Consider the following 15,048-nt stretch of genomic DNA (forward strand, 5'->3'; position numbering starts at 1 on the left):
ACGGCGCATAGGGCAACCCCCGAAAGCAAAACAAACCCGCTCCCAACGTTACGATTAATCGAAGGAGAAAAATAAGATAATCGGGAGCGAGGGAGAAAAAATCGCGGGTAAATTCGAAGGCGGGGACACGCGTTAAAACGCGAGAGAGAAAGGGACGCCGGCGGCATGTGTATGAAGTATATATATATATACAAAGCTAAGTGCAGCAGCAGCAGCAGCCGTCGAGTGAAACCTGTTGCCATGCTCTCGGGCGCGTCGCATGGCGCTTCCCATGCATTACTCGCGCGCAGTATACGAAGACGGCAACGTACTTTTCCCCGAACGCTTTTTTTTCGAGCGACGAGCGCCGTTCTAGAGGTCAACTCCTCGCGTGTTTTTCGTCAACAGAGCGATGCTTCTCCGAAAAGCCTCGGCTGCGTAACCTAACCGAAAAGAGCGAGGGCTTCGAATTCGCGGAAAAATCGCGCACACTCACCATGAACTGCGGCTGGTAGAAGCGCGAGGACGAGGGCCAGGCCTAGGAGTAGGCGCTGCCTCCCGGAGGACTTCCGTCGCGGCATGCTGTGGCCGTGATGTCGCCGGAGGAGGAGGAGGCGGCTCCTTCCTTGTCCTTCTCCAGGGCTCCTCCTTTTGTTTCTCTCTTCTCTAAGTATGATACGTGTGTACTCGTATACACTGCTGCAGAGCACAGAGCGATATCCTACAACTATATTCCCAGGCACTCTCACTCTTTTCTTTTACGTTATATACTAATACTATCACACTCGGCTGCAACGCGGCACCACTTCATCGGAGCGTCGTTTATTCTTATATTTTCGCGCACGAGAATAACACACACTTGATAAAATCGTTTTACGAAGGCGGCCTATCATTCGTCGTCACATTATTCCTCCCGACTTCGTTCTTTCTCGCTCTCGCTCGCACAGTTTTCGGCTCACTCGCGCACAATGCTCGCAAAACACACTACTGTGTTCGCTGCACCGATGGCCCTCCTCTGCCCTCGAGTACAACGCGTATCACAGCTCAGGCGAGTGTGAATACACATACACAAACACACACGCGGCCGCGAGATCCTCGGTCGCGGCGCCGCTGTCAGCACTATATATATATATGTATTATACTCGCACTCTGCGAGGACCGATCGCTGCTGCAGCCGCGCACACAACACGAGGACGACGACGACGACGACTAAGTACTTGCACGACGAAGATGCTCTTCTCGCGCGAGAAAAAGTCGAGTTTCTTTTTTATTTTGAGAGCTGCGAGTATAGAGCGAGCAAGGAGGCACACGCGCGCGCGAGCGACAGTAGAGAGCCGCGTATATACCGCGTACGTCCGAAGCACGTCTGTGGGTCTATTGTTCGGGTTTAACGCGCTGAAAGTAGTGCCCCTGTCGGGCTGCGCGCGCAGCTGCTCTCTGCCTACACTGGGGGACTGGATGATGCCCGCGCGCGTAGGAAAAGGCCCGATGCGAGGTGTTCTGCGGCTGTTGCCCGCCGGCAGCGCTCCAACGACGTTATATTGGTAATGTTGCCGCCGCCGCCGCCGCTGCTGTCGATGGTGGTGGGGGGAGATGCGGCGGTATGTTTTTACACCCCTATAGGCCATCGGGCGGGGTGAACGGTTTTTTTTCGCCGGAGTTTTCGGGACGCCGATTCTCGGGAGGAGGCTTTTATATTATCGTGTGCGTATGCGCTCTCAAATTGAGGAGTAAGTTGGCCGAGGCGTGCTGGGACATTTATGGGACGGATTCGGATGAATTTTTGAGGGGTGAAGGCTGCAGGTATGTATCGGGCTTTTGTCCGATGCATAAACGTAAGCTCGTATACCTTGCGACAGTGTAGATGGGTTTAGATTATTTTATTGCCCAGTATGACCCCGTGCGGAAGGTACAATTTTTATTGCTGGGGTCTACTTAACTTTCTGTAAAGGCAGAGCGTGTCTGTTTTATTGCGATGCTTGAGATTATTCGAGTAACGGTAAATATTGGCAAGATTAATTTTCAATGAGAAATTATCCATTTAACTTGACAGTTATTGCAATTTTTATTTGTAAATTGAATATTAACCGTAGATCGTTACAGAGAATGACTTCACTCTTTGCAATTACAATAAAAAAGCCTCAATATGTAGATAATAAAAATTAAATTTTAACGATTTTTTAAATGCGACGCGGGGCGAAGCTCTGGAAAAGCGTCGGAGTTCAACCGAGGAGGTTGCATATTAATTTTCTAAAATTTTTTATAAATAATAAGCCAAAACGTACATTTTGTACACGTTTGATTAGTCACCGGTCGTGCCTTATACGCAAAACGCTTCGCGTGCCTTGCATCACCAAGCGGCCGTAAGGCCATGCGTGGCGCGCTAGTTTCCCTCTCCAACCTGATTTTCCGCACTGGCCCATTACAGCGCCCTCTATATCGATCATTGACCTGTAGCATCGCTCCATTCTGCTTTTACTTTCGCGTCTTTCAGATTTCTATTGTTATAATTTACTTTTTGCTTAAATAACATAATTATTCATAACTTGTCAAACATTCTAGCATGATATAATGTTTAAATAGATTTTTTCTACTTCTTTTTGTGATTATAAACACTGTCTCAATTATTTATATACAATATTGAACTTCGAATCGTTTTCATACTTTATTCTAATTATTTTCATTAAAAATTGTTATTATTATACTTAACTAACTACTAGTACCTACATAATTTACTATTCCTTACTATTTACTGAAAGTTTCAATTTATACATAAAATATGCTCAGTTGCAGCTTAATGTTTATCAACTGTCCATAGTTGTGTATTTCAATCTAATTTTCCGTTCTATTTATTATAAATATTGTATTATTAAAATTTTACTCCTGCATCGCATAGCTTCGTATTCTGCGACGCAAAAGTCATAAACTCGAGGCGCCCGATTGTCGCCCGACCGCCGAGTTTTCGATAAACACGATCATAAAACGATTAAGATTTTCCAAGAAATTCGTCTGGGATTTTCCCAACTACCCACCCTCCCCCTCCCACTCTTTACAACGAAATGCACCCCAGTGCCACGCAGACTGAACTAACCAAACATAACCACAGCTATTCAAGCATATATAAATGGGCTAGTGCGAACATTTTCAGTCATTATTGATACAAAATCAGTCGAAGATACATTAGTGTATAGAATAATGGCAGCTCCAGGCGTAGTTTTGTCACGCAGATCACAGAACGAAAGGATGTTAAAGAAGTTAGTTAAGTACTTTGGAGAAGATTCGGAAGACGACACACCATATCTTTTGCAGCGCAAGAAGAATCAGCAGAAGAAGCGGATGTCTAAGAAATTGAAAGAATTCTTCGGCGAAGACTCTGAAGACGACACCCCATATTTTTCACAACGCAAGAAGAAGCAACAGAAGAAACGGATATTGAAGAAATTCAGGGACCTTTTCGGCGAAGACTCTGAAGACGACACACCGTATCTTCTTCAACGCAAGTTGAAGCAGAAGAAGAAACGGGTAATGAAGAACTTTAAAAAATGCTTTGGCGAAGATTCCGAAGAGGACAGTACATATCTAAAAATCCATGAACCCAGGATAAAGCAATGTAAGAAAAAGAAGCAGCAAGCGAAGTCCCTAAAAGCTAGGAGCCAACTTTTACCGGCCGAGTCAACTGAACAAGTGAATGGAAAAAAATAACTTGAAACTAAATAAATACAATAAATTATGAAAAACCAAGAGTTAATTGCCCTTCCTTTTGTAAACATCTGTCGCTGTGCCGAGTTTCAAATAAAAATATTAACGCAATAATAAATGGCATTTGAACGAAAATCAGTAACCGCGGCATTCATATGCGAAATTCTCAGCATATGCACGCTGCGGTTACTGATTTTTGTTCAAATGCCATTTATTATTGCGTTAATATTTTTATTTGAAACTCGGCACAGCGACAGATGTTTACAAAAGGAAGGGCAATTAACTCTTGGTTTTTCATAATTCATTCTATTACTTTAGTTTCGAGTAATTTTCTACTGAGTACTCGTACTATCGGTAAAACCTTTAAATTTGTACATACTTTTAGATATATTTTTTATTGTAAAATAGAATGATCTTGGCTCTATCGGTCTTCCCGAGGCAATTTGCCTCGGGAAGACCGATAGAGCCAAGATCATTCTATTTTGAATAACCACCGAGGGATTGAGTCAACGTAGAAGAATTACTACTCTCTCTTCAAATAATTTTTTATTGTAGTATTTAGTTATAATATATACTCTTAACGTGTACATTATTTCTCGACGCTAATAGATCTTTTATTGTAGACAATGTATTTAGTTTTAATTGTAATATAAATAAAAAAATTTTTAAAATCAAAACTCAATATCTGTTACGCATAAATATTCTTCACCCCATTCTCATATTTTTAAAACTATATCATACTTATGAAAGTATAAAGAAAAAAAATTAACAATTTTTTTTAGTGTGTGACGCACATTACATAATTGGTTGACTATTAGCGAACAATAAGCCAGACGAGTTCGTTACTTTAAAATACCTATACAGCAAATATCTCGCCAAAACATTATCTGACTTTGGCATGGGTCATTGCCGAATTTTTAAATCCCACTTTCAAGCATCGTCATTTTTCGTCATAAAGCACGCAACCGAGCACCGCGTCGGAATTTAAAAATCTTCATATCAAATCGTATCATCACACGCGTTTTAACGATACGTAAAAACGAACAGCCAATCAGAACGACTCTTCACTGTCCTTCAAGATGGCGCGATCAATTCTTTTGATAGGATTTACTTGTTGCCTTGTTTGTTTGAATACTATGGTATTTTCCATTATGCCTTCCATGACGTGCCTTATATTATTTATACAGTAAAGATATACAATTTTTATGAGAAAAAAATACATTAATTACCAGGGTATCTCGAAACATAACGTAAATAGAACATCGCTTTCATCAGCTGGAAAATTCGACAAAAAAAAAACGAGCAAACTTGTATACGCTCGGGTAAATAATTCGAGTTAGCTGGCTCTTTGTTGATTAATGCGAAACTCTCTTTCCAACTGCAGCAGTTCTCGCGAGATCCTTACTCTTTTGTAATTTCTAAATTAAATAAAGGTTTTTAATGCTGAAAGTACGCGCATTAAGTTCAAGCTACTCAAAATCGTCCGTCTGCGATCGCAAAATTAAGAGAAAATGAACTTTTTAATCCAAAAGAATCGACTATCTCAAAAAGTGTCTTAAATCCTCCGCTTCAAAGAGAAACTCGAAAATCCTCGAGCTTCTAGTCTCAGACCTCCTGCTAATTTCTCAATCCGATCGAACCTCCATCGCTCGAAGGCAATCTAAAAAAATAATGCTTCGTCCCTCTCCTGTCTTACTCTTAAGCGCGGCATTACTTCACATTTCCGAAATACCCGGCACGTCCTGCACGCGCGAAAAAGCTGAGCCCTGAGCTGCAGTTGAAGCGTGCATAGATGTATAAAACGTCAAAAAGAAGCCGGCGAACAAAAGCGAGATAAAACTCAAGAGTGAAAAAGTATCGGCTAGTTCTATATATATACACCGAACGCGCTCGCATTGAAACAAAGCCATTTTTGATGATATCATTGCGTGGGCAGATAGTCAACTTCTCATACGCACTCTTTTCTCTTGGCGCGGGACTATATATTGGACCACTTTTTCATCGCGGATATACATTGCATAACGTGCCTGTATGTATGTGAACGTCTCGCGCTCGACAATGTCGATTTAGCCCGCGTCTCGCTATAATAAACACTTTCATTAGCGCCTGCGAAGAAAGCGGCAGCACAATGCAACCTCGAAAATTTTAATTTTATATTACTATACTTTCTAGCCAATTAAACAGTGAATATCATCTTTCGGCTAGATTGGAAGCTCTGGGAATTAACAAAGGGGTTACGACTTTTTCCTGCCGCTGCGATTCAGCGCGCGTAACTAATTTTCGCAACAAAAGGAAAGTGTTTTTCTTATGCGACAATATGTTTTTTTTTAAATCTTGAATTTATTTAGAAAAACTTCGCAGTGTACACGTGTAGAATCCGGCGTTATTGGGTCGAACAGTTTTAATCAGACGAGCGAGAGGGAACTTTTTTAGGTTTACGCGTGCCACGCACGTTCTCCGTGCTATACGACATCGTGTCATTAAAGGGCGTTGATCGCTGAGAAACGCAAACAACCTGAGAGAGACACTGAAAGCATCGGAGAAAAAGAAGATGTTTTGAACAACGTGGAATCGTGTAAAATAACAGTAACCAACGGAGCTCTTGTACCTTCACACCTGTCGTTCGGATGTAAAGCGTATACGAGCATTAATACGCTAATTCAACGAATTTATCTCATATATAATATCAAGCTAATAATTTTGATAAATCCAGCAACCTGCTTCCTGATTCTTTCGCCTACCAATTAATCGGTCGCGCTAAAACACCCAAGCATAAAAAAATCCAAAACTCGCCGATTATTAATTAAATCAAACTTGACCTTCGTTAACTCCGAATTCCTCTCCCTATAAAAAAACGCGCTTATACCCCACACCCGCGAATTAATCTCTCCTCTCCTTCTGATTACAGCGCAGAGGGAGAGAGAGAGAGAGCTAGAATAACCCGCGCATAGCGCCTAACGAATACAAATGCGCGAAATTATAATTCCGAGTCGCCCGCTCCGCAGAGGGCTGCAATTCCATTCGCTCTTTTCTTCTGTGCTCGCATACAGCCTTTCCAGCTATTCTAAACAGCTAACGCCCGTTATTTTTGCCGGGAAGGCCGACGTTATCGAATTTTAATCGCGTAGGCGCGTGTGTAATGCAAGCTCTCATTTGTCAGTGGACCGGTCGCGAGTCATAAATTGTAATTAGTCGAAACTGAATTATTTTCAATTCTTCGGCTGGCAGTCGCGCTGCGATTTATACTCGACGTCTAGCTTGGGTTTGATTTTTTTTCTTTGGGTTGAGCGTTGAAAATTGAGCGGTGTACGTATATTATTAGAGGATTCGAAGAAAAATCGATTATTTGTATGAAAATTAATTGATTGATGACTGAGGATTCCTATTTTGAAAATTATTCCCGCGCGTAATGGGAGAAAATGTAGCTACGGTGTCGTCAAGGCACCTCGGAAGGTTTGATCGATATTTCAGTCAGTTGAAAAGTGCATCGCACGTGAAAATGTCGGATCAAGCAGTCTCCCATAACGGCAAATTAAATGCGTTAAATAAAAAAATAATTGAAGTGAAGAAGAAGATACAATTGTCAGGTACAGCGTTTATAACAATAGTCAAACAAAGTTGGTTTTAATACAACTTATGCACTTGTAGATCGAAGGCATTCAAGCTTCCTATATTATCGGTTTGTGTTTACATCGTTCAGCTGAAAATTATGTTCTAGTAATTATTATAGTTTGTATAGTTACTCAGATAAGACAATGCCTGCACTGTAAATAAATTTTCATTTTCAAACTTTGTCGGAATCAGAATGTCACATGGACACATGCACCTTTCAGTACATCAACATTCCAATAACGACTCTCCCAACCAACAGTACCTGCCCAACATACTTACACCAAATTAAAAAAAAAATCCCGTAAAATACGCGTCTCCACCAAATACGGCTAATGCGCACAGCTCCTTAGTTTCTCTCGCTGACAAATAAAAAATCGATCCTCGGCCAAACGCGAAAGTAAAGCATCGATCAGCTGCTGCGCCACACGCAGCATCATCATCCTCGAGGCCCAAACTGCTGGACACACACGCCGTAAGCCATTCGCTTAACGACTCGAGCGGATCTCGAGCTCGTCATCTTTATAAAAGACGAGTTTTGCCCGTTAACAGATCGCGCGCCGATTTCGTTTAATTGGCCGGCATTAATTCGACTCCGATCGAGTTTCGAGTCCATGCGTCTTTCTCTTCTTGCGCATGATTCGCGACGAAAAATCGAGCGAAGCAAGAAGTCGTCGATTAGAGCGTTTAAAAGTCAATGCGATCGATGTAATTGATAACGGTTTCGTGCGCGGATCGAGGGACATCGAGAAAATTAAGATCATTCCATGAGAGGAGCGACTTCTCTCTCGAGTTGGGATGAATTTTTTAACGGGATCGGCGCGATCGTGGTGCGCGAGCACCGACTGCAAATGATGTTTTTAGTATACTTTTGATGATTATTTATGACTTCTTTATTATTATTATTATTGTTAAAGCAAATTTCATGATTATCAATAATTACTGTCTGTATCGACGAAAGCCTCGAGCCATAAGTGCCTAAATCTCAATAGACCAAAAGAGTCTAAATGTTTGCAGAGGGCCAGCGCAAGGCCAATTTCGAGGAGTGCGATGCGAAGAAACGCGAGAGCGCCGAGCGCATCGCTCGGCTCAAGAAAGAAGTCAAAGAGCTGCAGTTGGAATTTGCTAAAGCTAAGAATGTTAGTTGTAAAAAACACCTTTTTAAGTAACAAATGAAATACTACGTCTTAAGAAAATTTTGCAGAACGATGAAGCAGCCGAAAAGGCTGCACGTCTTAGCGGAGAGTCGGCTTCCGCACACGCGAAGAAGCGAAACCTCCAGGAGGCCATAGCCACACTCGACGAGGACAACATTCGCCTGCGTAAGAAGCTCGACTTGGTAAAGTACCAGAGCGACAAGGTATGCCACCCTTTTTCATATTCGCCACTTTTCGTTTTGGGTGAAAGCTTAACGAGTCTTCGTCATTTTATTTTTGCAGCAAGAAAAAAGGTTGACACTCCTCCTGCAGGAATACGAAGAGATGATGAATGGAAAGCCCGGAAAGTCAGCAGCCGCCAAATTACCCTCGAGTTACCCAATAAAAAAGGTTCATCCTCGAACAAAGCACGGCTTTTCGAATTCACTCACGCTTCGATAGTAGCTCACCCAAACTTTCTTTTTTAGCGTACCTTCATACGCTTACACTATAATATGCACACATAAATATTAGCATACACGTATGTACACACGCTATACGTAATCATTATATTATGGCCATCCGCATCTCAGAAAATCATCAGACTGGAAAATCAGCTGCACCGGGTGAGCGTAATGCAGATGGAGGCGGACACGGTGCGCAAAAAGTACCGGGCCGTCAGGTCCAGTTTGAAGGCGGACGCCTCCTTCTTCGCCTCCTGTCTCAACGGCCTCGAGGAGAGCATCCACGAGCAGGAGAACGAGATTAACCGACTGCAGGTCGAGTATCTTATTTATTATTATTTTTTTTATTTATTATCTTTGCAAGCCGCGGTTACGGCGGAAGCAATTAGGCTCGATGATTTTCAAACGCTACTTCGCGTATCAGTGTGAGAGTTTTGAGCAAAGGTATTTTCATGCGGGCGCAGAAAGTCAAGGCGGAGGCGATCGAGCTTAGGGACACCACGAAGGAGACTCTGACCAAGCAGGAGATACAGGCGATGCACACGAGCAAAGAGCGCGAAACTGTCATACAGGAGTATAGGTGAGTAACAGCCAGAGTATAAATTAGACGATTTTACATACTTTTCTCGCTGCAGAAAACGAGTGGAAGATCGAAAAATGGAGCTCGAGCGCCTGGAGCGCATGATGTTCCCGTCAACGAAACCGATGCCCCGAGGCGACGACTTCGAGACGACGACGAGTCGAAGCAAATGGCAGATAGCCGACAAGGACGTGCCACAGGCGGAGGTCGACCGACTCGAGGAGGTGTTCGTGAAGCTGCGCAACGCTACCGGAGTCTCCAGGACCGAAGACGTGCTCAACAGGTTCCTGGCGCAACGGGCCACCAAGGAGAAGCTCAAGAAGATGCAGACGGCCACAGAGGAGGAGAAGATGCTCTTGGAGAAGAAGAGGCAGCAGCTCACCGCCGAGATCGAGATGCAGAAGTTCTCGGAGACTAAGGACGCCGATCAGTGAGTTATCGGTTGTACTAGTCCTGTCTGCTATAACGAAAGCGTAAAGTTAAAAATCGGTTGCGGTGCATGCAATGCACTCGTGAGGTACGTAGATAGCAAAAACGCGCTGAAGAGCGCTGATGCGTCGTACGTGCACGAGGAGGAAGAAGCTTCTGAAAAATAAAAGACACGTTTTATTGTGCTTCGTGACGCCGTTTTCTAGAACATTCGAATTGTACGATATTTCATGGACGTATGGCATAATCAACGGAAAAAATCGTCCAAGAATGGCATGCTCTTATTTTGAAAAATTCATCTATAACCCTAAAAATACGTCTAGAAAACGCAGGTTCGTCAAGGGTTTAATCTGTGATACAGAAACGCAGAGAAGCTTGAAAAGCTGAACAAGCAGATCGAGGAGCAGCAACAGAGGCAGGCCGACGCGGCGGAGAAGCTTAACGAGTTTCACGAATTGATGAGGAGAGTTGGACTGAAGCTTTTGTCTTTCTGTGATAAACTGAACGTTAGTTATTGTATAAATTCATAAGTTTACATTCGACATGGGTATAATATTGTACGTAACGTCAACTCATTTTTAGGAGGACAACGGGGTACTCATGCCGGAACCGGACATACAAGACCTGGAACCTATCGACGTCTTGGACAAGCTGAACGTCAAAATCAACAAGTTCGTCGATAGGTTAGGTGGGCCGGAAAAATTCAGCGAGATGATGGACCAAAACTTGGGCGACAAGGTATACAGCTTTTTGTCGATTGATTATATTGAGATAAAAATCGATAAAAATATTATAATTTACTCGCTCGCAGATCGAAGCCATGTCGCTGGAGACGGCGTCGGAACACACGAAGCACATAAACGTCGACGACCAGCCGCTATTTCCGCTCTTCCCGACGGTCACGACTCCGGCAGCTCAGGCTCAACCATCGGAGGACGAGGACGACATCCCCTCGAGGACGTTGCTCAAGAGACAGGCCCAGCTTCTCGTCGACACGAAAAGTCGCCGTAAGGGTTTCGCCTTCAAGAGATAATCATAGTTTTTACAAATTGACGTTAATACGTGTGATTGTAGTGAGTGAGATTTAACCTATACGTATATAGGTTAAACGTTTGTGGCGTGTTGTGCTCATTTTTGTATACGACTGACGATATTAAAACAAACAAGACTTAGTCGAAGAATAATTACGATAATTTACAATAATTTAATTCAATTCCCATTAATCCCATTAAAAAATCATGCTCGAGAGCTGCTGCCCTCTCGAGCGATCCGCGGGAAACTTCGGAGCGTTCGAACAGGCCACTGACATACCGAGCCAGCAACATCCAGCCCAAAGCGCCGTCTGCGAGAGAGACAACGTGGTTGCCAGAGCGAGAGCGCACGAGAGCACGTTTTGTTTATAGTCGCTAGTGTACGAGTCGCTTTCATGTCTCACAAGATGGGAAAGAAGAGGAAGAACCGCGACGACAACGACGAGACCGAGTTCGATCCGGCTCCCAAACATTTGCAGACGGCTCATATTAAAAATCAGGAGAAACGTTTGATCGTTATACTGGAAAACGCGCAATTGGAGTCTGTCAAGGTGAGGTTATAATTTTTGTGTATGGTGTGCTAACAGTCTATTAGCCGAAAGGGGAATATTTACCGATTATTCGTAACCATTGAATGATTAAATTTTGTGATTGGCACAAGCAATATTCTTTTTTTAATCTTTTATTCGTTTATGAGTTTTTGTTATAATTTCAATTGATATGAACAAACTCGTATTACAGGTGGGAAGCAGTTTTGAATTACTGAACTGCGACGATCATGCCGGTATTCTGAAGAAAAATAGTCGAGAGCCTGGGAGCAGTCGACCTGACATAACGCATCAATGTCTGCTCATGCTGATGGACAGTCCTTTGAACAGAGCTGGATTGCTGCAAGTGTATATTCACACAGAGAAGAACGTGTTGATAGAAGTCAATCCTCAAACGAGGATACCTCGAACCTTCAAGCGTTTTGCTGGATTAATGGGTATGACCGATAAGACTCTAAGTGCTGTGATATTGTTTTGTTTTGTATAATGAAGAAATTGGTCTGAAAATAATTTAACACTGTATAAGACAATTCTGAAGTTTAAAAATATTTTAAACCAATTACTTTGTCAAGCTGTAGAATCTTTATAGATTTTAGAACAAAATCTCATGTTCTTTTTTCTTATTCTTACAAAATATTTGTATTTTCAGTTCAACTGCTCCACAAGTATAGTGTAAGAGCTTCGGATGGACCAATGAAACTGCTCAAAATCATCAAAAATCCCATAACTGATCATTTGCCAGTTGGATGCAAAAAGTTGGGCATGTCTTTCAGTGCTAAGAAAGTAACGCATCCACGAGAACTAGTTCCTGCGGATGAGCCTATTGCAATTGTGGTTGGGGCTATGGCTCACGGCCAAGTAAGTATTTTAATATGCGACTCAACATTTAATAGTATTCTTGTTGTGTCAATAAAAAATAATTTTCTACTGATATTTTAGGTCAAAGCTGACTACACGGAGGAAACGTTTTCCATCAGTAACTATCCACTTTCTGCTGCAATTACCTGCAGTAAATTATGTTCAGGATTTGAAGAAGTGTGGGGTGTGATTTAATTATTTTATTTAGATAGACAAGTTGTGGTTTTCTATAATTCTACAACAATACAGGCCGTTTTTACCTTCAATTGTAAAACTCAGCTAAATTACTTTTCATTGAAAAAGTACAGAATTCGATTCTCAGACAACTCTCATGCCACAGCTGAATACTTTTTAATTTCAATTGTTGCAGTTCTTAAACTTTATACTGTTATTGAAGTATAGATCTAGATACACATGTACAGAGAGTTAAGTTGACAACTTTATATTTTCATTCATTAGGAAATGTTCATACTGTAAATTCAGAGTGAAAATATGAACTTTTGTAAATAGCTTACAAATTTTATAAAATATTCAAGATTAACATTTATTGCGAGGCAGAAAAATAAAAAAAGAAAACAGTGTTGAATGCAACAGGCTTCTTTATTATCAATACACAGGTCTAACGATTGGAGTTGCTTTAGTAGTGCTATAAATTCAGAGACTTGTGTGCTCAAAATGTAAAATAGCTTTGACCCATTTTATATCTAAAAAATAGTTCAGCCATTCACTTTAAGTTCTGTCAGTTATTTATTTAGAATACATATGTTACAGAATGATTATGTAATAATGTTGAATTACATAACACCTTTGCTTCTAGAATTGAATTTCAGTAGTACAGAAAATCTGTTGATATTGATCAACATTGATTTAATTGTAAAGTCATACGAATTGCATCGGAATTTCTGTCAGTACGTAGGAAAGCGCAAAGTACTATGAAACACCAATTTTGACGCGTAAGTGAGTATGAAAATTTCAATTTATCAATTTTTCAACTACCCCATACTCAGCAAGCGCTGTCGAGACAAAAGGGGACATCTTGAACGGAAAGAAAAACCAAAACGTCCCTCGAAAGTACTCGCCACTTTCCCCAATCCACCTCGAAAAACCAATTTTCATCTGTAACAACTCTTGTTTTCAAACCCTCGCGCGCTAACTCACTCGCAACGCGTCTCTCTCGCAAGCTTCTGGCAAGTTCCACGACGCGCGTCCTCCAAGCAACTGTCGCTCCGATTGGCCGAAATCGAGGACGCCGCCGTTTCTCCAACCAATGCCGACTTCCCGCTCTCCCGCTCAGCCAGTCGAACGTGAACTCCGCCGGAAACGGCTGCCCTTGGACGGAGAGAGTAAAAAAACCCTGCGTTGACCATCGTCGTCGTCGGCTCGCGCCCACACAATATCCCACGAACGACAGAAGAGAATCGACTGGTACTTTACAAGCGTCTCTATTTTCGGAGGCCGCGCGTCGGCGAAAGGCGCGCATTCGCGAAGGAAAAACACGGGCCCCGAGTTCGTAGCTCGGCTCTCTCTGCGTTTTCGCGAGTCGGCCGTGTCGCGGCTTCGTTTTCCGCGCGAGACCATCACAGCAGCGTCGAGAGTAGTGTTCGCGTCGGAAGCCATCTTTGCGCGGCGGAGTGTATTGTCGGGAAGAGCTTCGTGTACGTCTGGTGCTCGTCTCGGTGAAAAGTTACGGGAGATTTCGCTCTGCTCGGGAAGCTCGAATTTTTCCGAGGTGTTTGGTGATCGGTTGAACGTTGTTCCGTAGTGATTTCGGCCGATAGGACGGTTTATCCAGCTGGCAGGAAGCTGATGTGTCGCTTCTGCGCATCGTGTGAGTGTGCGTCATTACGCAGCTGCTGAAGGTTCTGTCTACGCAGTTTGTTTTTCTCGGCTTAGTTTTTGGTTTATTGCTGTCGCCGAGCGTGTTTTCGAGTTCGCGGGATTTTTCCGAAAAGTCTGCGCTTACTCTCGATTTATTCGCTCTGCGCGTAAAATGGCCGTAACAATGGCAGGTCGATATCGAGCGCGTTGATCTGACAGGAAGCAGCGCGCAGCAACAACGCCTTGGTGTGTCGTGTGCAAAATTGCGTCATCCGAGTAAAAATCGCCGAATAAAAGTTCGCAATACTCCGAGACCTTCAGGATCTTCGAAAAAAGCAAGAAAAACGATGAATGCTCAAGAAAACCTTATTTATATCCCGTTCACAGCTAGAACAGACACGTCACCTTGCGCAACGTATAGACAAACATTTCCGCACGGTTCCTGGGAAAACCACGGCGGAACCGTCGCGAATAATTAATCAGGGCTTTTCACGCAAAAATCCCGACAAATCCACGATTTACAGGGAGAATCCAGTGCATACGTGACCAAACGGCCGAGTCGTCAATCTACTCGCGTAGTAGTCGCGAGCCTATAAAAATGGCCGCGGGCGTCGGGCGATGCGTCAGTTTTTTCATCCTCGGGACCTCGTCTGCTTGATCGCGCTTCTAGAACATTACCTAGACACCTACTTAAATTCCGCATAACATACATCTCGCGCGCGCGAATCGACAGAAGCACCGAGAGCAGCCGGTAATATATATATATATATATATATATATATAGATATATAGATATATACGTAACGGTATAAACTCGAATTTTTTCTAAACATATATATATATATATATATCCAGATCATAAACGATTGCATAAATATATATTTCCGGCCATGGGTC

General features: G+C 42.7%; 5 protein-coding genes and 1 long non-coding RNA gene across 14 annotated transcripts in view; 4 read left to right on the top strand and 2 right to left on the bottom strand.

Annotated features, from left to right (window-relative positions):
• The window catches only part of LOC100119338 (neurogenic locus Notch protein), a 175,376-nt gene extending 173,979 nt beyond the window's left edge, over window positions 1-1,397 (bottom strand). The window contains exon 1 of one of the 3 annotated variants that reach the window (XM_031924496.2): window positions 476-1,397. In XM_031924496.2, the coding sequence (XP_031780356.1) occupies window positions 476-560 (85 nt within the window). In that variant the 5' untranslated portion in view covers window positions 561-1,397. The remainder of the gene's footprint in view (window positions 1-475) is intronic. The other 2 variants (XM_031924498.2, XM_031924497.2) reach the window with 2 other exon arrangements.
• A 1,777-nt stretch (window positions 1,398-3,174) lies between these two features.
• On the top strand, window positions 3,175-3,681 carry LOC116416323 (ESF1 homolog). Its single transcript, XM_031924190.1, has one exon. The coding sequence runs from the start codon at window positions 3,175-3,177 to the stop codon at window positions 3,679-3,681; it is 507 nt and encodes a 168-aa protein (XP_031780050.1).
• A 4,818-nt stretch (window positions 3,682-8,499) lies between these two features.
• On the top strand, window positions 8,500-10,353 carry LOC103315720 (coiled-coil domain-containing protein 151). The gene is made up of 4 exons (XM_032596914.1): window positions 8,500-8,647; window positions 8,727-9,202; window positions 9,352-9,467; window positions 9,523-10,353. Exons 2-4 carry the CDS (start codon window positions 9,059-9,061, stop codon window positions 9,899-9,901), a joined length of 639 nt encoding a protein of 212 aa, XP_032452805.1. The 5' UTR covers window positions 8,500-8,647; window positions 8,727-9,058; the 3' UTR covers window positions 9,902-10,353.
• Window positions 9,221-11,146, bottom strand: LOC116738506. The gene is made up of 4 exons (XR_004344601.1): window positions 10,986-11,146; window positions 10,698-10,916; window positions 9,509-9,927; window positions 9,221-9,448 (listed from the first exon to the last, which is right to left on the bottom strand). It is a non-coding gene; the product is annotated as an uncharacterized LOC116738506 (long non-coding RNA).
• On the top strand, window positions 10,612-12,945 carry LOC100680224 (ribosomal RNA small subunit methyltransferase NEP1). The gene is made up of 5 exons (XM_031924516.2): window positions 10,612-10,634; window positions 10,708-11,478; window positions 11,669-11,912; window positions 12,125-12,333; window positions 12,415-12,945. The coding sequence occupies exons 2-5, from the start codon at window positions 11,323-11,325 to the stop codon at window positions 12,526-12,528; spliced, it is 723 nt and encodes a 240-aa protein (XP_031780376.1). The 5' UTR covers window positions 10,612-10,634; window positions 10,708-11,322; the 3' UTR covers window positions 12,529-12,945.
• Window positions 12,946-13,880: 935 nt separating this feature from the next.
• Window positions 13,881-15,048, top strand: part of LOC100119446 (bromodomain-containing protein 3) — a 39,344-nt gene continuing 38,176 nt past the window's right edge. For 2 of the 7 annotated variants that reach the window (XM_031924506.2, XM_032596913.1), the window contains exon 1: window positions 13,881-14,161. The gene's annotated coding sequence lies outside the window, so the exon portion shown is untranslated. Of the gene's footprint in view, window positions 14,193-14,223; window positions 14,903-15,048 lie in introns of those variants that run through there. The other 5 variants (XM_031924505.2, XM_032596902.1, XM_032596903.1 and 2 more) reach the window with 4 other exon arrangements.

Source organism: Nasonia vitripennis, chromosome 2 (assembly GCF_009193385.2).
Source record: "Nasonia vitripennis strain AsymCx chromosome 2, Nvit_psr_1.1, whole genome shotgun sequence".
Taxonomy (NCBI): Eukaryota; Metazoa; Arthropoda; class Insecta; order Hymenoptera; family Pteromalidae; genus Nasonia; species Nasonia vitripennis.

Coding starts and splice junctions, on each gene's coding strand:
- LOC116416323 (XM_031924190.1), top strand. CDS start 3,175: ATGGCAGCTCCAGGCGTAGTTTTGTCACGCAGATCACAGAACGAAAGG.
- LOC103315720 (XM_032596914.1), top strand. CDS start 9,059: ATGCAGATGGAGGCGGACACGGTGCGCAAAAAGTACCGGGCCGTCAGG. Junction 9,203..9,351: donor ACGAGATTAACCGACTGCAG/GTCGAGTATCTT, acceptor ATGCGGGCGCAG/AAAGTCAAGGCGGAGGCGAT. Junction 9,468..9,522: donor ACTGTCATACAGGAGTATAG/GTGAGTAACAGC, acceptor TTCTCGCTGCAG/AAAACGAGTGGAAGATCGAA.
- LOC100680224 (XM_031924516.2), top strand. CDS start 11,323: ATGTCTCACAAGATGGGAAAGAAGAGGAAGAACCGCGACGACAACGAC. Junction 11,913..12,124: donor GCGTTTTGCTGGATTAATGG/GTATGACCGATA, acceptor TTGTATTTTCAG/TTCAACTGCTCCACAAGTAT. Junction 12,334..12,414: donor GGGCTATGGCTCACGGCCAA/GTAAGTATTTTA, acceptor CTGATATTTTAG/GTCAAAGCTGACTACACGGA.